Here is a 15,677-nt window from a genome sequence, read left to right on the forward strand (position 1 = left end):
TTTAGTAGGGGGGTTTCCTTGCATGTAGTTACATTGCTCTGACTGCACATATCCCACCCTGCCCCCTCCGGAGGCCCTCACCCTGCTCTGACTACATCCATGGTCCCTGTCTCAGTAGGGTAGAGACATTCCACTTAGGCGCTGGTCGGGTAAGGATTTCTCTAAGAGAAGTCGCTTCTTGCAGAAGGAAGGGCTTTCAGGATGAGCAGAGGGAAGCAAAGGCTGGACACAGACAGGCTTTCGGAGTGAGCTGTGTAGGTGTTACGGAAAATACTGGAGAAACCTGGACTAGATCACTGATGGAAGAACCCATCGGAGGTCTGGGAATGTTGAGGTTTATTTCACACCGGCGGGCTCAGAGGGGGGTAATCTCCCAAGGTCTGAGCCCCGAACAAAGGCAAAGGGAGCAATATATATCCTTCTGCTTCTGTATCTGTAACATTCCTACCTGCACAGCAAACGAGCAGGCAAGGGGGAGTGAGTTTAGGGAGTAAGTGCCTGGCAGAGCCGGGAGTGAACGGGAGGGGGAAATTAAGGGGGTTTCTGTTGTCTTTGCTAAGAAGAGCAGCGGAAGGGAGCCGCCTGGACTAGACTGTTGTCCTTGTTTTTCCCTATCGTAGGTAGCTACAGTTTTGAATAGCCATCAACCGGGCCCCAGGCAGCGGATTACGGTGGGGTCTGTACTGAGGTTTTCTCTGCTGCCATTGCGGTCTTGTAGGAGGGCGAACCCCCTGAGGGGGCCCAAGTCCTCAGCAAGTTAGCTGCTGGGTCAGTCGGCCGCATGTCCTGAGCCAAAGCTCCCAGCAGAGGGCGCGCAGGCAGTTAGGTGCTGAGGCCCGCGAGGTGCCATTCTAGCCTGACGCGGACCATAGAGTCACTCGGCTTCCGGCCCTGCGGCTGGGAAGGAGCCGGATGTCCGGAGGCTCGGGGCATCGAGATGGAGGAGGGTGAATACGAATCAGTGCTCTGTGTCAAGCCGGAGGTGCACGTCTACCGCATCCCGCCACGGGCCACCAACCGTGGCTACAGGTGACTGCCAGCCGCCGGGCCCGCCTAACCCCGACTTAACCCCTTCCCCGCCGCCCGACACGCCCACTGTGGGAGCCGAGGACGGCCCCGCCAGTTGAAGGCGAGGGGGAGGTAATGCTGCGGCTTCTCCAGTTTGAGGCCAGAGCAGGGAGTGAGATCCAGCCTTTCAGCTGTCTTCATTCGGACACACGGGGCTCCCAGAGGCGGGAAGGCGTTAAAACGTTGTGTCGCGCTTGCGATCCCCGGTGGGCTGCCCGGTACTTGGAACGTTGTCGGGAGTGGTGATGTCACCACTCTTTTTCTCTCAGCGCTGGTGGCCTTGAAGGGTTCCTTGAAAAACCTTACGGGGGGGAGGGGCCCTATCCCAGGCGGAAATCCCCAAGGGAAAAGGAAGGGAGCCCAGAACCGGCCTAACGCACCCTCCCGGGGAGCTTTAAGCGGATAGCCAAAACCCAGGGACCTCTCCCTGCCCAGCTCCGTCCGCACGAACTTCAGATCTTATCACAGCCTGTGGCAGTTAGGAGGAATCCGTCCGCACTTCTCTGGTGAAACGTCCCTTGGAACGAATAAACACACATTTGCTTGTAAATAAAAGGTATCTAAAGGGATTGGAGGAAACTGCCCTACGGAGGGTGAGGGGGGACAGGGTTTAGAAGACGTCCTTCGCTGGGTACCATTTCGGACTGTTTGCTTTTTCTTACCGTGTGTATGTATTACCTATCAAAAGAAAAAAGATGAAACTCATACAACCTGCCTGTGGCTATTTCGCCCCGGTGGGTGAGAGAGTGAGGTGGCTTTTGAAGGCAGTGATTGTCCAAGTTGTTTGGGAAATACAGGATTGGCCAGCAACCACAAGAATGATGGACTCTTGTTACTTTCCAATTGTGTCGTGTGGGCACGTAGCTAACAGAATTTTACTGAACACCTACATCCGTGACATAATTTTAAAATAGTATGAAAGCAACAGTCGTAACAATAACAAAAACACGTTTGCTTTTTATCATCAAACTGGAGATGGGCCACCAAACCAGGGATGGTCATCTACCCCTGTCCCCTTTAGTATGTTGGGTTTGGTCCTTCTTGGTGACTTAGGGAGCAAGGTTACCAAACGTCAGGGCTGATTGGCATAGAAGAAACTACCAGCCCGTGCATTTCAACCTCAGAGCTCTGCATAGCTTGAACCTAAGGCCTGTTGCCCCAGTAAGAGGAACTGAAACTGAGTCTGCTGACTTGTGAATTGAGAGTCTGCATCTGTGTCCTTCAAAACAGCCCTCGTCCACAGTTACGGTGTAAGTCACAGTCATGGCATAGACTTAGGGACTTCCAAGAAAAACCTTTCGGAAACACCCAAGGTTCTTGGGGGTTTTACTGAGCTTCTGCTTGGAACTAAAATGTGAAGTTACAGCTTTAAAAGAGCCAAAAGAGGCCATTGTGATAGGTAAATGGTTTTCTGGGTTTCTTTCTGTCTAGGATACCTTTGAGAGTAAATTTTTTGAACACCCATTCACTTTTCTCACATGTACTCTTGCTTTCCTTATCCCTTTGTACTGCTGATTGCTCCCCTCTCTACTTCTCTTCCAAGATAGTCTCAGTTGGTCCCATGTGGACACACTGACCACCACAGCCTAGCAATGTCTTTCACAAACAACAGGCCCCAGTAGCTGTTGCTTTTATAGAAAGAAAACTGAAAGTCCTACTTCAGAGAAGGTCTCTAGAATCTAGAATTCGGGTTAGCAAACCATGACCCACTGTTTTTTTTTTTCTTTCTCCATGGTAGGAGAGCAAGCAGAGGCTTTTATTTAGAGAGAAAGCAGAAAGACAGAGCTCCTGGCTCAAGCCAGGAGGGGACAAGAGAGTCCCCTGACCTACTGTGTTTGTATGGCTCACCAGCTAAGAATGGTTTCTACATTTTTAAATGGTTGGGGAACATTTGTAGAATATTACATAATGTGAACATAATACTAAATTCAGATTTCAGTGTCTCTCATGTTTCACTGAAATACAGTCATGCTCAGGAGAAAATTTTTGGTTATAATCCTTTTAGCACCACCGTGCTCATGTACTGTGTAACTGCTTCCACTCCACCATAGCAGAGTAAGCACTTGTGACAGAGATCATGTGGCCCTTGCCAACCCCTGTTCTAGAGCAAACAGCCCATGTGGCCCCCCCGTTTCCATCCCTGCTGCTGTAAAGTAATGGAGCAGGAGCCTCTGGCAGAGGCTCAGTGGTTTTTGTCCCTTTAGGGCTGCGGAGTGGCAGCTGGACCAGCCATCATGGAGTGGCCGGCTGCGGATCACTGCAAAAGGGCAGGTGGCCTACATCAAGCTGGAGGACAGGACCTCAGGTAAAGGCAAGGGAGGCCTGTGTGGGGCTGAGGTGCCATACTTACCGCATCGTGAAGGAAGAGGCATCCCAGGCCTGCAGAGCCAGGCCTCTCGGGTCATGGAAACCTGTCCTGAAACCAAAGACCTGAGTGTACCTTTAAGCCGCCTTCATTCCCCCAACCCTTTGTTATAGAAACCACTGTCCCCCGGGTTAAAAGGGAGTATTGCCTATCAAGCACCTGTGTTTTGGGCAGAGGTCCTTAAGGAAATACTGATTTTGGAGCCCAAGAAGAGGAGCCCCGCAGGTTGGCACCAGGTAGGAAGCCCAGGAGCTTGCCTTGAAGACAAGCTGGTGAAGATGCATAGCCCTCCGCTGCTGAGCTCTTGTTCTTGCTGAAGAATTCTATCTATCAACTAAATGGTAACACCCCAGACTGGCCACGCCCGCTAACTGAAATCGAGCTGGAAACTGTTCTACTCAGCTCCTTCTGTGGTGAGCAGACAAGCCAAGCTGGGCTGTGTTGGGGTCAGCTGGCAGGTGTCATCTTTGGGGAAGTGTGTCCGGAAGTCCTGCACCACCAGTGCCTCTGGGTGAACTGTGCAGGGCAGTGCGCCTGGAATAGCCCCAGCCCCAGAGCAGGGATGGAGCACAATGCCTGCTCGGCTAGGTGCCACAGCATTCAGTCAGTTATTCTTTCTAACATAGAGATTTCTGTTATGGGGCAGAACAGAGTGCAAAGATTGTTAGGCAGGGGGCTGCCTCTTCTCAGAACTGTGTCAGTTGTGTCTGAGCTGTGGGTCCTTGGGTGAGCCAAATGGCTTGTGGTGACTTGGCCTCCCCTGTTTTGAAATGGGAATCATATTAGTTCCTACTTCACAAGGTTGTTGGAAACATGAAATGAACACATATTTATCCAATTGATTTGTGAACTGCAAGGTCACCCAAAGCACTGATTTATTCTGGAGCATGGGGTTGGCTGGGTTATTCGCTGTGGGGGAGTGTGAAGAGATAGCTGCTGTGGCCAAGCTAGAGAACTCTACCATGAGATTCCCAAGTGGTATCACAGGGAAATGCCACTGTTCTCTGGGGGCCTTGGGAACTGACTTTAAGGTGACTGGACCGCCTAGTGTCCCAGTCTGCTCAGGGCTGAGCCTTGCCTGCAGGACCCACCCTAAAATGCTCTTGGCCCAGGGTCATGCCCACTGGATCATTTGTCTCTCGTTTCCATTCACTCTAGGCCAGGGTTTCTCATCCTCAGCACTGGTGAGTTTCATTGGCTGTCAGGTCAAATTTAAGATAGTTAATGACATGTCTGGCCTATACCTACTAGATGCCAGTAGCACCCCCCAAGTTGTGACTACCAAAAATGTCTCCAGACATTGCCAGATGTCCCTTGGGGAATAGGGAGTAATATATCATGCTGGTTGAGAACCACTGATCTAGATGGAGGCATCCAGGTGAGTCAGATCAACTGGAGCATCAAACTAGGGGCAGAGAAATTAACAAGAAGCTGTGGGCTCTGGGCCACCGATGTTGCTTCATTTCACCCCGGATTGCAGTCACCTCTGAACCATAGGGCTTAGTAGAAAATATTTGGTTAAATACTTAAAGCACCAGCAGAGATCAACATGTACAAAAATGATGGCCATAATAAATGTACCAGGTGTGAGTTACACTGTGTCCTGGAAAGCTATAGTTGACAAGGGGATGCATTTCACAAGAGCTGCTTTAAAAAACAATCACCCTTTTGCCCCGTGTCACAGATTAAGTCCATTTCCTTCAGAGTCTTCTATGGTATAAAAACTTCCTTTTTTTCCTCTGGGTTCACCAGCAACTCTGCAGTCTTGCCTCACGTAACAGGCCTTTCCTAAAGGTGTAATATACCTGGACCAGGGCTTGCCTTTTCCAGAGTCCTCGGTGCAGGAAGGTAATGTGAGTGGGTGAGGCAGATACGCTGCAGCGTATCATTCTCATGTGGGAATGGAGGCCCAGTAAGAGAAGCCAGGTATCTGGATTATTTTACTTGTAACCTAACTTTGAAATGCTTGACAATTAAACGAGGAATATTAAAAACCGTGGGCTGGGCGCTCCTCTCTCTGAGGTCACCCGCACTTCCTAAGTGCGTAACTTAACTTTTTCCCACCTTTCAGGGAGCTCCTCTCTCTGGGGTCACCCACACTTTCTAATTGTATAACCTTTAAATCTTAAACTCTTTCTCTCCAACCTTTTAGGGCGCTCCTCTCTCTCTCTCTGAGGTCGCCTGCAGTTTTCTAAGTAACTTTAAATAAAACTTACTCTGCTTCAAAAAAAAACCCAAACCAACCATGGGCTGGATCTGACCCCTAAGCCACTGCTGACTTAAACCTTTCGTGGGTTATATTCCTGTGTCTCCCCTTCGGCTGGAATGGATTTTGAGTCCCACAGTGGGGTGGAGACATTGCCTCAGTTCCCATGCCAGGTACAGGGGAGGAGAGGGCTGGCTGCTTAGATTTCCCGAAGACCAGTGCTAGGACCCTCCACATACCACATTACCTGACTGTCTCACAGGAAGATGGCCCCAGTGGTATGATAGAAACAGGCTGGTAGGGGGCTCAAGGCTCGCCCTAACTTGTGCTTTCAGGGGAGCTCTTTGCGCAGGCCCCGGTGGATCAGTTTCCTGGCACAGCGGTGGAGAGTGTGACCGACTCCAGCAGGTACTTCGTTATCCGCATCGAAGATGGAAACGGTACGTGTGGGTCTTGGTGCTCCCTCCTTGTGAGGAAGGTTTCCTCTGCCTCTGGAAAGTGGGACTGATCGTGTGTTGTCCCCCAGGGCGACGGGCGTTTATTGGAATTGGCTTCGGGGACCGAGGTGATGCGTTTGACTTCAATGTCGCGCTGCAGGACCATTTCAAGTGAGTGGTTCCAGGACACGCGCCCACGCTCCTCCCTTCTCCCCTGGACAGAATGATTTCCCAGGTTAGGATGCCCAGGTCGTTGTGCGTGATTTGTCTGCTAGCAGAACCCCCAGAAAACTCACTTCTCCCTGGGGCAGGCCACCTGCTCTGTAGTCTGTCAGTCCTGATCTCTGCTTTGAAGTCAACTCCTTTTCCCAAGGCCATCTCTGCCACCCCACTCAGCTGGCCCAGCCTTTGTCGCTTCCCTTACCAGGCCCCTGGGCATTCAGGGTCCTTGTCACGCTCCTCTGGCTTTTCTGAGCCTGCTCCTCCATGATGTAAGAAGTGGTGCTTAGACTCCCAGGCCACCCGCCAGATGCCCTGGTGGTCCTTTCTAAAGCTCAGAGGGTAGGAAAGCCTGCCCCCCTGCCATGCGCGGGCCTCCACTCTGGCTGCGGGCACAGGTGGGGCCTGTGTTGCTGCTCACGTGGGCACTTCTGGTTCTTCTCTCCTGGTACCGCTGCCCTAGGTGGCCGTTGGACTGCTGTTACCCGGAGGGTGGGGACCTGTGTATTGCTGTCTACTTCCTCAGCATCTATCTTGTCTCACCGTCTGCCTTATGAGTCCTCGGGGCAGGTGGGGTGGAGACATTGCCTTAGTTCCCATGCCAAGTACAGGGGAGGAGACGGCTGGCCTCTTAGATTTCCCGAAGACCAGTGCTAGGACCCTCAGCATACACGATCTCATTGAGTTTTCATAGCAGTCTTCAAGACGTGCGGAATTGTCATCCCATTTTGCTGATGAGGAAACTGATGTTCATGCAGCTGCTTACACGTCTGAGTCAGGCTTTAAAGTCAGGCCTGAATCCCAAGCCTTGTACCACCATGCCACATAAAAGCCTCAGCCTGGCCTGATGGCAGGCAGGTGGAGTGAGTGAGTGGATGCAGGGCAACTGGTCTCCTCACCTTTTCTTCTGTTCTCTCCACAGATGGGTGAAACAGCAGTGTGAATTTGCAAAACAAGCCCAGAACCCCGACCAGGGCCCTAAATTGGACTTAGGCTTCAAAGAGGGCCAGACCATCAAGCTCAGCATTGCAGTGAGTCCTGTCCCACTTATGTGTTGGCCACCTCCCCAGCCTGGTCCAGAGCCTGTCACTCTTTTCTTACCAGTTCCATCAGCCCGGAGATGTTTACTGAGCCGGTGCCTTGTGCCAGGTGCTGCGCCAGGGTGCGTGAGAGGGCTGTGCTGTCATGGAGCTCAGAGTTGAGCCAAGATGGGCGAGTCCAGATGTCAGGGCAGCATGGCAGGAGAGGTTCTGTGACCTGGGGATGTCCTCGGTGCCCCTTGTCTGAGGGGCATGCAGCCCAGAGTAGGGGAACCAAAGGGGGTTTTCTGGAGGAAGTGACTGGGAAGGAAGGGAAGAAGGGTCAGAGGTTGGTTCAAGCAGAGGGAATAGCATGTGCTAAGCCTCTGAGTTGAGAAGGAACGTCAGTCCCTTTTCTGCCAGAGCTGGTGCTTCTGTCCTGGCTGTAGACTGGGGAGGAAGGGGGTCAGTGTGTCCGTCCCAGGCAGCGCCTTGGCCTTGCGCCTTGGGGGAGAGCTCTGGGTGGGAAGGCCTCGGGTCGGCACTGGGAATCATGGGAGGCTCCTGCCGGTGGTGGTGTCCTGACTTCCCGTGTCTTTGTCCTGAGCTGTCCTACATCTGCCTTACCCCTGTTAGCTCCTCTTGAGAATTGGAGGTTGGCCTGGGCTGTGTTGTCAAGACTTGGCCCTTACCTTGCAGTAGGGGTGGAGTTGAAATGATTTGGGGAAACCAAGGACCAATGGATTTGTTTTTGAAAGAAACTTTGTAACCCTAAAATAACGCTCTCCCTCTTTACTTACCATCTTTTTCTCCTCTTTTCTGCTTCGTGCTGGTGATGATTTGGGACCTTTGAAGTTGGCTAAATGACTCTTAAGAAAAACACAGGTCACATCCAGTGGACTGGTTGGGATGTGATTCCTTTTCTTGCTGGGAGGAAACTAACATTTAATGAGCATCATGTGTGTGCCAGGTAGTATTTTTTTTTAGGCACTTCTCAAGTGAATTAAAAATTCTCCCCTTTTCTAGGATAGGAAGAAATTGAGGGTTAGAAGGGTTAAGGGAGTCGCCCGGGGTGACAGAGTTGGAAATAACCAGCACAGCTGGACTCACTGCGGGCGCAGAGCTTTTGATGGCAGGGTTGTGGTCTCAGCACAGGATTAAGCTGCTGCTCTCCTTATGAGGTGGGGGCCACATCATCTTCATCTTAACTCGTGCTGGTTTCTGGCTCACCTTGATGTTCAGGTTTTTGTTTTATTTTTAAGTGTTTACCGAAGTATGATATGCTTACAGAAAAGTACACACGCTATAAATGCAGGACTCCGTGAATTTTAAAAAACCAAATTTAGCACATAAATTTGCCCCCCAGAAGCAGAAGCAGAATCAGCCTCTGGAAGCCCCTCTCCTGCTCCCTTCCTCAGGATAGAGTAACCACCGCCCCACTTTAATACCTTAGACTTTGTTTTTAACTTTTGTTAACTGGACTGTGCACTGCTCCTTTGTGAAAGACTCCTTCCCTTTGCGCAGTGTGGTTTTGTGAGGCACCCACTTTGCTGTGTGCAGTTTGCTCCCTGTCATCGTGGCAAGTTCCCGGATGAGAAGGGAGCCCAGCATTTACCTGTCCAACTGACAGTGGGCATTTGGGTGGTTTCCGGCTTGAGGCCATTGCACACAGGGCTGCAGCGAGTATTGAAAAGCATGTCTTCTGATACATGTACGTGTGCGTTTCAGTTGGGTCTCCATCTAGGAGGGGAATCGTAGGGCCATCGGTTTATATGTTCAGTTTTTAACAGTTTTTCCAAGTAGTTTTCCCGGTGCTCACTTGAAGCAGCATGAGCCTTCTGGTTGCTCCATAACCTTGTCAGTACTTGATGTTCTGTGTTTTAGCCATTCTGGTGGCGGTGTCAAGGTGTGTTGTTGTAGTTTTAATTTGCATTTCCCTGATGATTAATGAATTCAGGTGCTTTGTTAAGTAAACATTTATGATAACTTTAGAATTGTGATGGCATTGAATACAGCTCGTACCAGTGAAAGTGCTGGATGACTCGACCATGTTTTGACTATACAGACATTTGGGGCCTGGGGGTCACTTGGCCCTCCTCGTGGGGTTTTGATAGCTGTGGGACTCCAGCAGAACTGACTAGTTGGCATTCCTCTTTCTCTTTAGAACATGAAGAAGAAGGAAGGAGCAGCCGGGACCCCTAGAGCCCGGCCTGCCAGCACAGGAGGGCTGAGCCTGCTTCCCCCTCCCCCTGGGGGGAAGACCTCCACCCTGATCCCTACCCCTGGGGAGCAGTTGTCTGTGGGGGGATCTCTCGCTCAGCCACCAGTTGCTCCTGGTTCAGGTCAGTGCTTGGAGACAGGGAGACTGTACTTGCTGCTTCACCTGCACCTACAATTCCTCTTCCCCCTGGCAGCTGGGGCCCCGTGGCTTTCCCTCCTTTTGCTCACACTGATCAGAAAACTTTAATACCTGTATGTGACAAACCGGAAGGTGAGCCTCACAAAGCTGATCCTGCCCATGCTGGTTAAGGGGTTCCTCTGTTCCCCTGATACCCGCCACTTACCCTTCAGGGTGTCTGTCCCCTACGGTGGACAAGGACTATAACTCATTTGTTGCTGTGAAATTACCAGCTCATGCTCAGAGGCTGCTCAGTGGGTGGTGAGTGAGGATGTGGTAAGTGTGTGATGGAGACAGCCTCTGCTCACAGGGAGGTCGTATCTAGTAGGAGACAGGAGTCACAGGCACGCAGACCAAATGTGTGGGACCAGAGTCACTACCGGCCAGCGTGATCTGGGGAGACTTCATGGAAGAGGTGGCATTGAGCTGGGCCTTAAGGAAGGAGATTGGGGTGGAGGATGCTTGGCATTCTAGACAGAGGAGTGTGAATAAGATTCAGACTTCCTAAATACCTGGTGTATTTAGGGAGCTGGATGCAGCATAAGTATGCCAAGGTGAATAGTGGAAAATAAAGTTGGAGATTTAGTTTGGACCAAGGTCCTCAGGAAGGCCATCGAGGTGCTGGGAAGCTGCAAGGCCACTCCCCCAGCAGACTGTGCTGGTGCTTGTTCCAGAGTGGAAGGAATGCCTTTTGGAGACCCTGGGTTTCCAGAAGTTTGTGCCAGGCTCTAACAGTGGTGGGATGCCAGCCCATTCCCTCAACCTCCCCACCCTGCCTGTGGCTGGACTTGATGCTCCTGGTCTTCCAAGGCTGGGGGTTCTCACTAGCCCCTGTATCCACACAAATCTCACTAAGTTGTTGGGGACTGTATCCAGGCAGGAAGCCTGCTTTTCCTTTTGACCTTTCTGGAGGTCAGCCTCAAACCTCAGCCCTGTCAGGAATACCCTGGCCCAAGAAGTTGGTAAGCGTGGCAGTCAGCCCCTGCCTGGCCCCAGGAATTATTCTTTAAGCATTCTTTCTCAGGCTGTAGGACCACCTCCTTGGCATTGCCAGGGACATGGCAAGAATCTGCCTCTTAACCTTATTTGTTCGCTCACTAAGGTCTGAAAGCCACTGCCTTAGGTCTTCCCTTGGGTGCTTGTGCATTTTTAACAGCTAATAGGGAGAACCTATGAGCCAGACAGTTTTTAGGTCCTGGGGGAACTGCAAGTACAGCACCAAGTCCCAGCTCTCAGGTTTATGTTCAAACGTGTGAGGCAGGCACTGAGTATGTCTGCAAAAAAAGGATGTCAGGTGATGAGTCAGGAATAGCTAACATTTACTGAGCACTTGCTGTATGCTCCAGAACCAGATAGCTGAGTTTAAGTTCTGGCTTGCCAGTTGTGTGCTATTTGGGAAATTGCCTAGTTCTCTGTGGCTCAGTTTTCTTCTCTGTAAGGATGGGGTTATTAATGATACCTACAATTTAGGTTTCTTGTGAGGGTCAGATCAAATGAGCTAATTCATGTGTAGCACTTATGAACAATACTTAGAACATTTTGAGTGCTCACATTTGTTAGCTCTTGTTTTATTAATATGGTCATCATTAATTGTCACTGTGTGCTGGGCCTGTTCTCAGTATTCCGTGTGTATTAACCGAGTTAATCCTTGGACCAGCCCTGTGAAGTAGTCGTTGTGGTTGCCATTTTAGAGACAGAGACTTAAGTGACCTGCATAAAGTCCTGGCCTGGTTCTGGCCTATCTTGCTTGGGGACTGTGGGAAGGTTCAAATGAGATAATGTATGTTAAGAACCTGGTGAACTGTCAATCTAAATGTTGAGGACTCTGGTTTTATCTGGTCTCCCAGCCTAAAGCAGATTAGAAATAGCAAATCAGTGGGGAGGCCGAGGGTGTCAGGCACAGGATCTTCAGAAGCGACAGTTAGGAGCACTGGGGAAGGTGTCAGAAAGGGCAAAAGAAGACACTGCAGCCCCATTGTGCCACCCACCTCAGGGAAGAGATGCACACAGATATCGGCTTCTGTGTTACCTTTCTGGAAGGCTCTCCCCAGCCCCTGTGCAGTTTGGCTCCCAGGCCTTGGCGCATGCCTGGCACATAATTTTCTCAGCTGTTTGATCCAGACACAGGACCGAGGGCTTTATATGAATGACCTTGCATTTTTGGTGAGCATTCTGCATTCAAGAAGCCAGGGCAGGGTATAGTACATTTTAAACAGATTTCCAACATAAACAGTTGGAAACAAGGTCAGCTTCACATACGGCAGATGCCGTGGGACTCACCCTCACTAGCACCCTCGCCCCCCACCCCAGTGGCTTTCTGCTTTTCCTTCAGGAGCTCTCAGGCCTCCCGAGAAGATGGTGAAATTGTGGCAGCTCATTATTTTTTGTTGCCCCAAAGCACATCTCTTTTTTCTCAGCCTCCCGGAATCATGAAACTGATTTCAGGGTCACTGAGACAACCAAAAAAGAGAGATCTCTGACTCCTCTGTCTCCTTATCTTCTTTCTCTACCCATCGGACTTGGGGACATCAGTAGGAGGTGCCACTGTGTCCTGGCCGCAGCCGAAGCCAGTCGCCACTGCTGCCGCTGACATCTGGGGAGACTTTACCAAATCCACAGGGTGAGCAGGGTCACATTCTCTGTGGTGGGACTGGGGCCAGGGAAATGTCTATAAAAACATAGGATTACTCCAAATGCCTTCCTCTTGACACTTGGAGCAGTAGGTATGATATGGACATTATCAGGCCAACCAGAGAGCAGAGCCCCATAGTGTCCACCTTGGGTGGCTTGCTTCTCTCCATGAAGGCTTTTTTCTGCTTGCCGCTGCTGGGTGGCCTGGGGCCACCTTGTACTCTTTCTGGTCTTTAAGCCATCTCACCAAGTACTTTGGCTTGTCCTAGTATCCGTCTCTTCTTCCTCCTCCTCCCCCAGTGACCCCAGAACAACGGGCTGAGAGTTAACCTGGATTCTAGCCTTGGCCTTTCCTCATGGGCCCTCCGAATCAAGGTCTCTTGCCTTGTCTGCCTCCATAGAATTTTAAGCCTTTACTTGGGGTCAGGATGAAAAGATGCTAAATACCGATTGCACCGTTGTTCATATGGACAGGCTATAGGATGGGAGTCAACACACATCTTCTATAAAGGACCAGATAGCAAATAGTTCAGGCTTTGTAGGCCATATGGTCTCTGTTCCAGCTACTCAGCTCTGCACTTGTAACTTAGAAGCAGCCGCAGGCAGTATATAAATGAATGGGCATGGTTATCATGGCTATGTGCCAAATAAACTTGATTTACAAAAACAGGCAAAGAACTAGATTTAGTCCCTGGACTGTAGTTTGCTGACCCCTGCTCTAGAACATTCAGGGACTGACTTCTTGGAGCTCTTTTTGCCTAGAGAGAAGCCATATTTTATCTGGTTGGTATTTTCAGACATCTGAACTCTCCTGTACCTTCCTGTCTTTTATAGGTCGCCTTCTAGCCAGACTCAGCCAGGCACAGGCTGGGTCCAGTTTTGACCTGAGCGCAATGCTTTCCTCATAGCACTTCTGGAAAGGAGCTGCCTCATCTGGGCCAAAGGAAGGAGGATGAAGCACTCCCTGGCCAGCCTCTGTTTGGAGCATGACTCTCCTCTCCTCCTTGCCTGACCCTCTTGACAGACTGGCATGTCAGGCAGCAAGTTGGCACTGTGTCACACAATTTTCTGGGATTCAGTATGCTACCAGACACAGGAGAAGAGATACGCCAGGATCCCTGTCCCTGTCTGTCCTCTTGACATGAGAACAGCTCTGAGACTACTTTGATCACAAAGACCCTTATTAAACACAATGCCCCAAAGCCAAAGAAGGGGTTGAGTGTGCCGTCTGGATTCAGCTCAGCCCTTCTCAGGGGTTACAGGTGTCAGAGGATCACGGGCCTGAAGTGGGGCTTTCCACAGTCCCATCGGCTGTAGCCATTTCAGTCCAGTTGCCCTCAGAGGAGGGATTCCTTCCTGATTGCTGGCAGGTTTATAAGTGGCAGCTTGAACAATCAGGAGGGAAATCGGGAGTATTAACCAGCTTTAAAAATCGTTTTAATATTTGCTTTGCTAATGTGCTGATCTGCACTAATTCCTTTTCTTTGCAAAAGGGACTGCTCCTGAAGTATGCCCCAGCAGGGGCCTCTAAAAGCTTTCCTCACTGTCAGCCGCAGGAGCTGCTCTGAGCTTTAGGAGGCAGTGTTCATCTCCGCCAAGTGGCCTGGGTCCCGTGTCTTCCAGGCCATGTAGGCAGTGGAGGGCTGAGGCAGGTGCTGGAAGCCAGGTAAAACTGTGTTCAAGCCGGAGAGTGGAAACCATTCTTGCGGAGGTTGGGGGGCAGGGTCAGCCTTCCTGTCCACTGGCAGCTCTCTGGGTTCACAGGTCACGGCACAGTTCCTGGTGGGCTTGGGTTTTGTCTGTGGTGGTTCCTGAAGTGCCTTGTCTGCAGACAACCTTTTTCTTTCTTTTATCCTTCAGGGACTGTACATGACAGAGGAGTTGTGAGTGAACTGGAAGTCTAGGCTTGCCCGTTTACTGGTTTATAAGAAGTTATTTTATCTGAACACCTCTAAAATTGCTTTTATTGACATACTTTACCTCTTAATGCAAAGATTGCCTTTCTGAAGAGTCAAGACGAACCGAAAAAATGTGTTGGCCTTTTTGTGGGACCAGATTTCTCAAATAAAAAATGAATATTTTTACTCTTGTCTGCGTATGTCAAAGATGAACATGTTTTTGGTAGCATGGCTGCTGAACCCCCCTCCAGGATACCAAGGCTAGACTCGTAGCCACCTCTCACCACTGATCATGTGTCCAGATTTCAAGGCTGTCAGATTGGCCAGAATAAGAAAAGTTGGTTTCCTGCCCTAAGGTAACCAGTAACGTCTGTGCATCTAGAAGAGTATAGTCTCTCTGCCATTCTGGGGCATTCTGGGCCTCCCACCAAGACCTCCTGGTGGAAGCATCTCCCTAAATAGTGAAAGTGTACAGGTACGTAGAGGCCAAAAATTAAATAAAGGCTATGGCACTTTTCATGCCCAAGTTCTGTAGGAAAGGTACCAGTTTTTCTTGTATGTTTTGGAAATAGTCACTCTGGCTAGTAAGTGTAAGGCAGGACAAAGGAAAGGAGAATTGAGGGACCTTGTGCCCTTGAATAAGAGTAAGGAAATTAGAGCAAAGGAGTCCCAGGAGTAGTAAACATTTTTTTTCCTGTTGCTTCCCATCTTATGAGTGCTTGGAGGCTGGAAATGAGGAAGCTTAGACTTAGAGGAGACCCTTAATTCGAAGTGTAAGCATCAAAGGTAAGCACTGGAGTTCTGGATGCAAACGAGCTTTGGGTCTAGGCTGTCTGCTGGTTACATTTATGACCACAGGCTCCTTCCTTAACCAGGTGTTGCTCAAGCGGGGCATATAAAGAACTAGCAGCTGCCCATCCTATAGTTTGGATTTAATTACCTTTTAATTAAAAGGTAACCTGCCCAGAACCCTTACTCATCATGGTGACCATGAGGTAGCTGGTGAGGAAACAGCCACTGAGGGGTCTGCGAGGGCAGGAAACAAGTTTGCTGCCCTCCATCACCAACTGAAATCAGCTGAAACAAAACTGCCCCAGGACCAGGGATCCCCAGGGAAACCCCCAGTACCAAACCAGGTCTCTCTTCCCTTAGCCTCTGGAGCATCCCCATTGCTGGGGGTGGGGGTGGGGTTGAGCTAGACGAGTGGCAGGAAATGGGTGGAGGGGGGCGGGTGGAGAGTGTGAGATCTGAGCGTTTTCAGTGCAGTGGGAGGATCTGGATACAGCAACGAACCCCGAGGTGGCCCCCAGACCCCACCTTCTTGTGTGCACACTCGTGTGAACCCCTCTAAATGTAGGCTAGACCTGTGACTTAAGCAAAAGAATAAGGCAAAGCTGACAAGATGTTGCTTGCATGACTACATACCATTACATCTG

General features: G+C 50.4%; 1 protein-coding gene across 2 annotated transcripts; it reads left to right on the forward strand.

The window, feature by feature from the left end:
- The first annotated feature begins 888 nt into the window (after positions 1-888).
- NECAP2 (NECAP endocytosis associated 2) lies at positions 889-14,433 on the forward strand. 2 transcript variants are annotated; one of them, XM_036914382.2, is made up of 8 exons: positions 889-1,029; positions 3,273-3,373; positions 5,975-6,079; positions 6,166-6,247; positions 7,218-7,326; positions 9,479-9,656; positions 12,245-12,332; positions 13,178-14,433. In XM_036914382.2, exons 1-8 carry the CDS (start codon positions 938-940, stop codon positions 13,224-13,226), a joined length of 804 nt encoding a protein of 267 aa, XP_036770277.1. In that variant the 5' UTR covers positions 889-937; the 3' UTR covers positions 13,227-14,433. The 2 variants fall into 2 exon arrangements, with proteins under 2 accessions (XP_036770277.1, XP_036770279.1); XM_036914384.2 differs by having other exon boundaries at positions 12,248-12,332.
- Positions 14,434-15,677: the final 1,244 nt, after the last annotated feature.

Source organism: Manis pentadactyla, chromosome 4 (assembly GCF_030020395.1).
Source record: "Manis pentadactyla isolate mManPen7 chromosome 4, mManPen7.hap1, whole genome shotgun sequence".
Classification (NCBI taxonomy): domain Eukaryota; kingdom Metazoa; phylum Chordata; class Mammalia; order Pholidota; family Manidae; genus Manis; species Manis pentadactyla.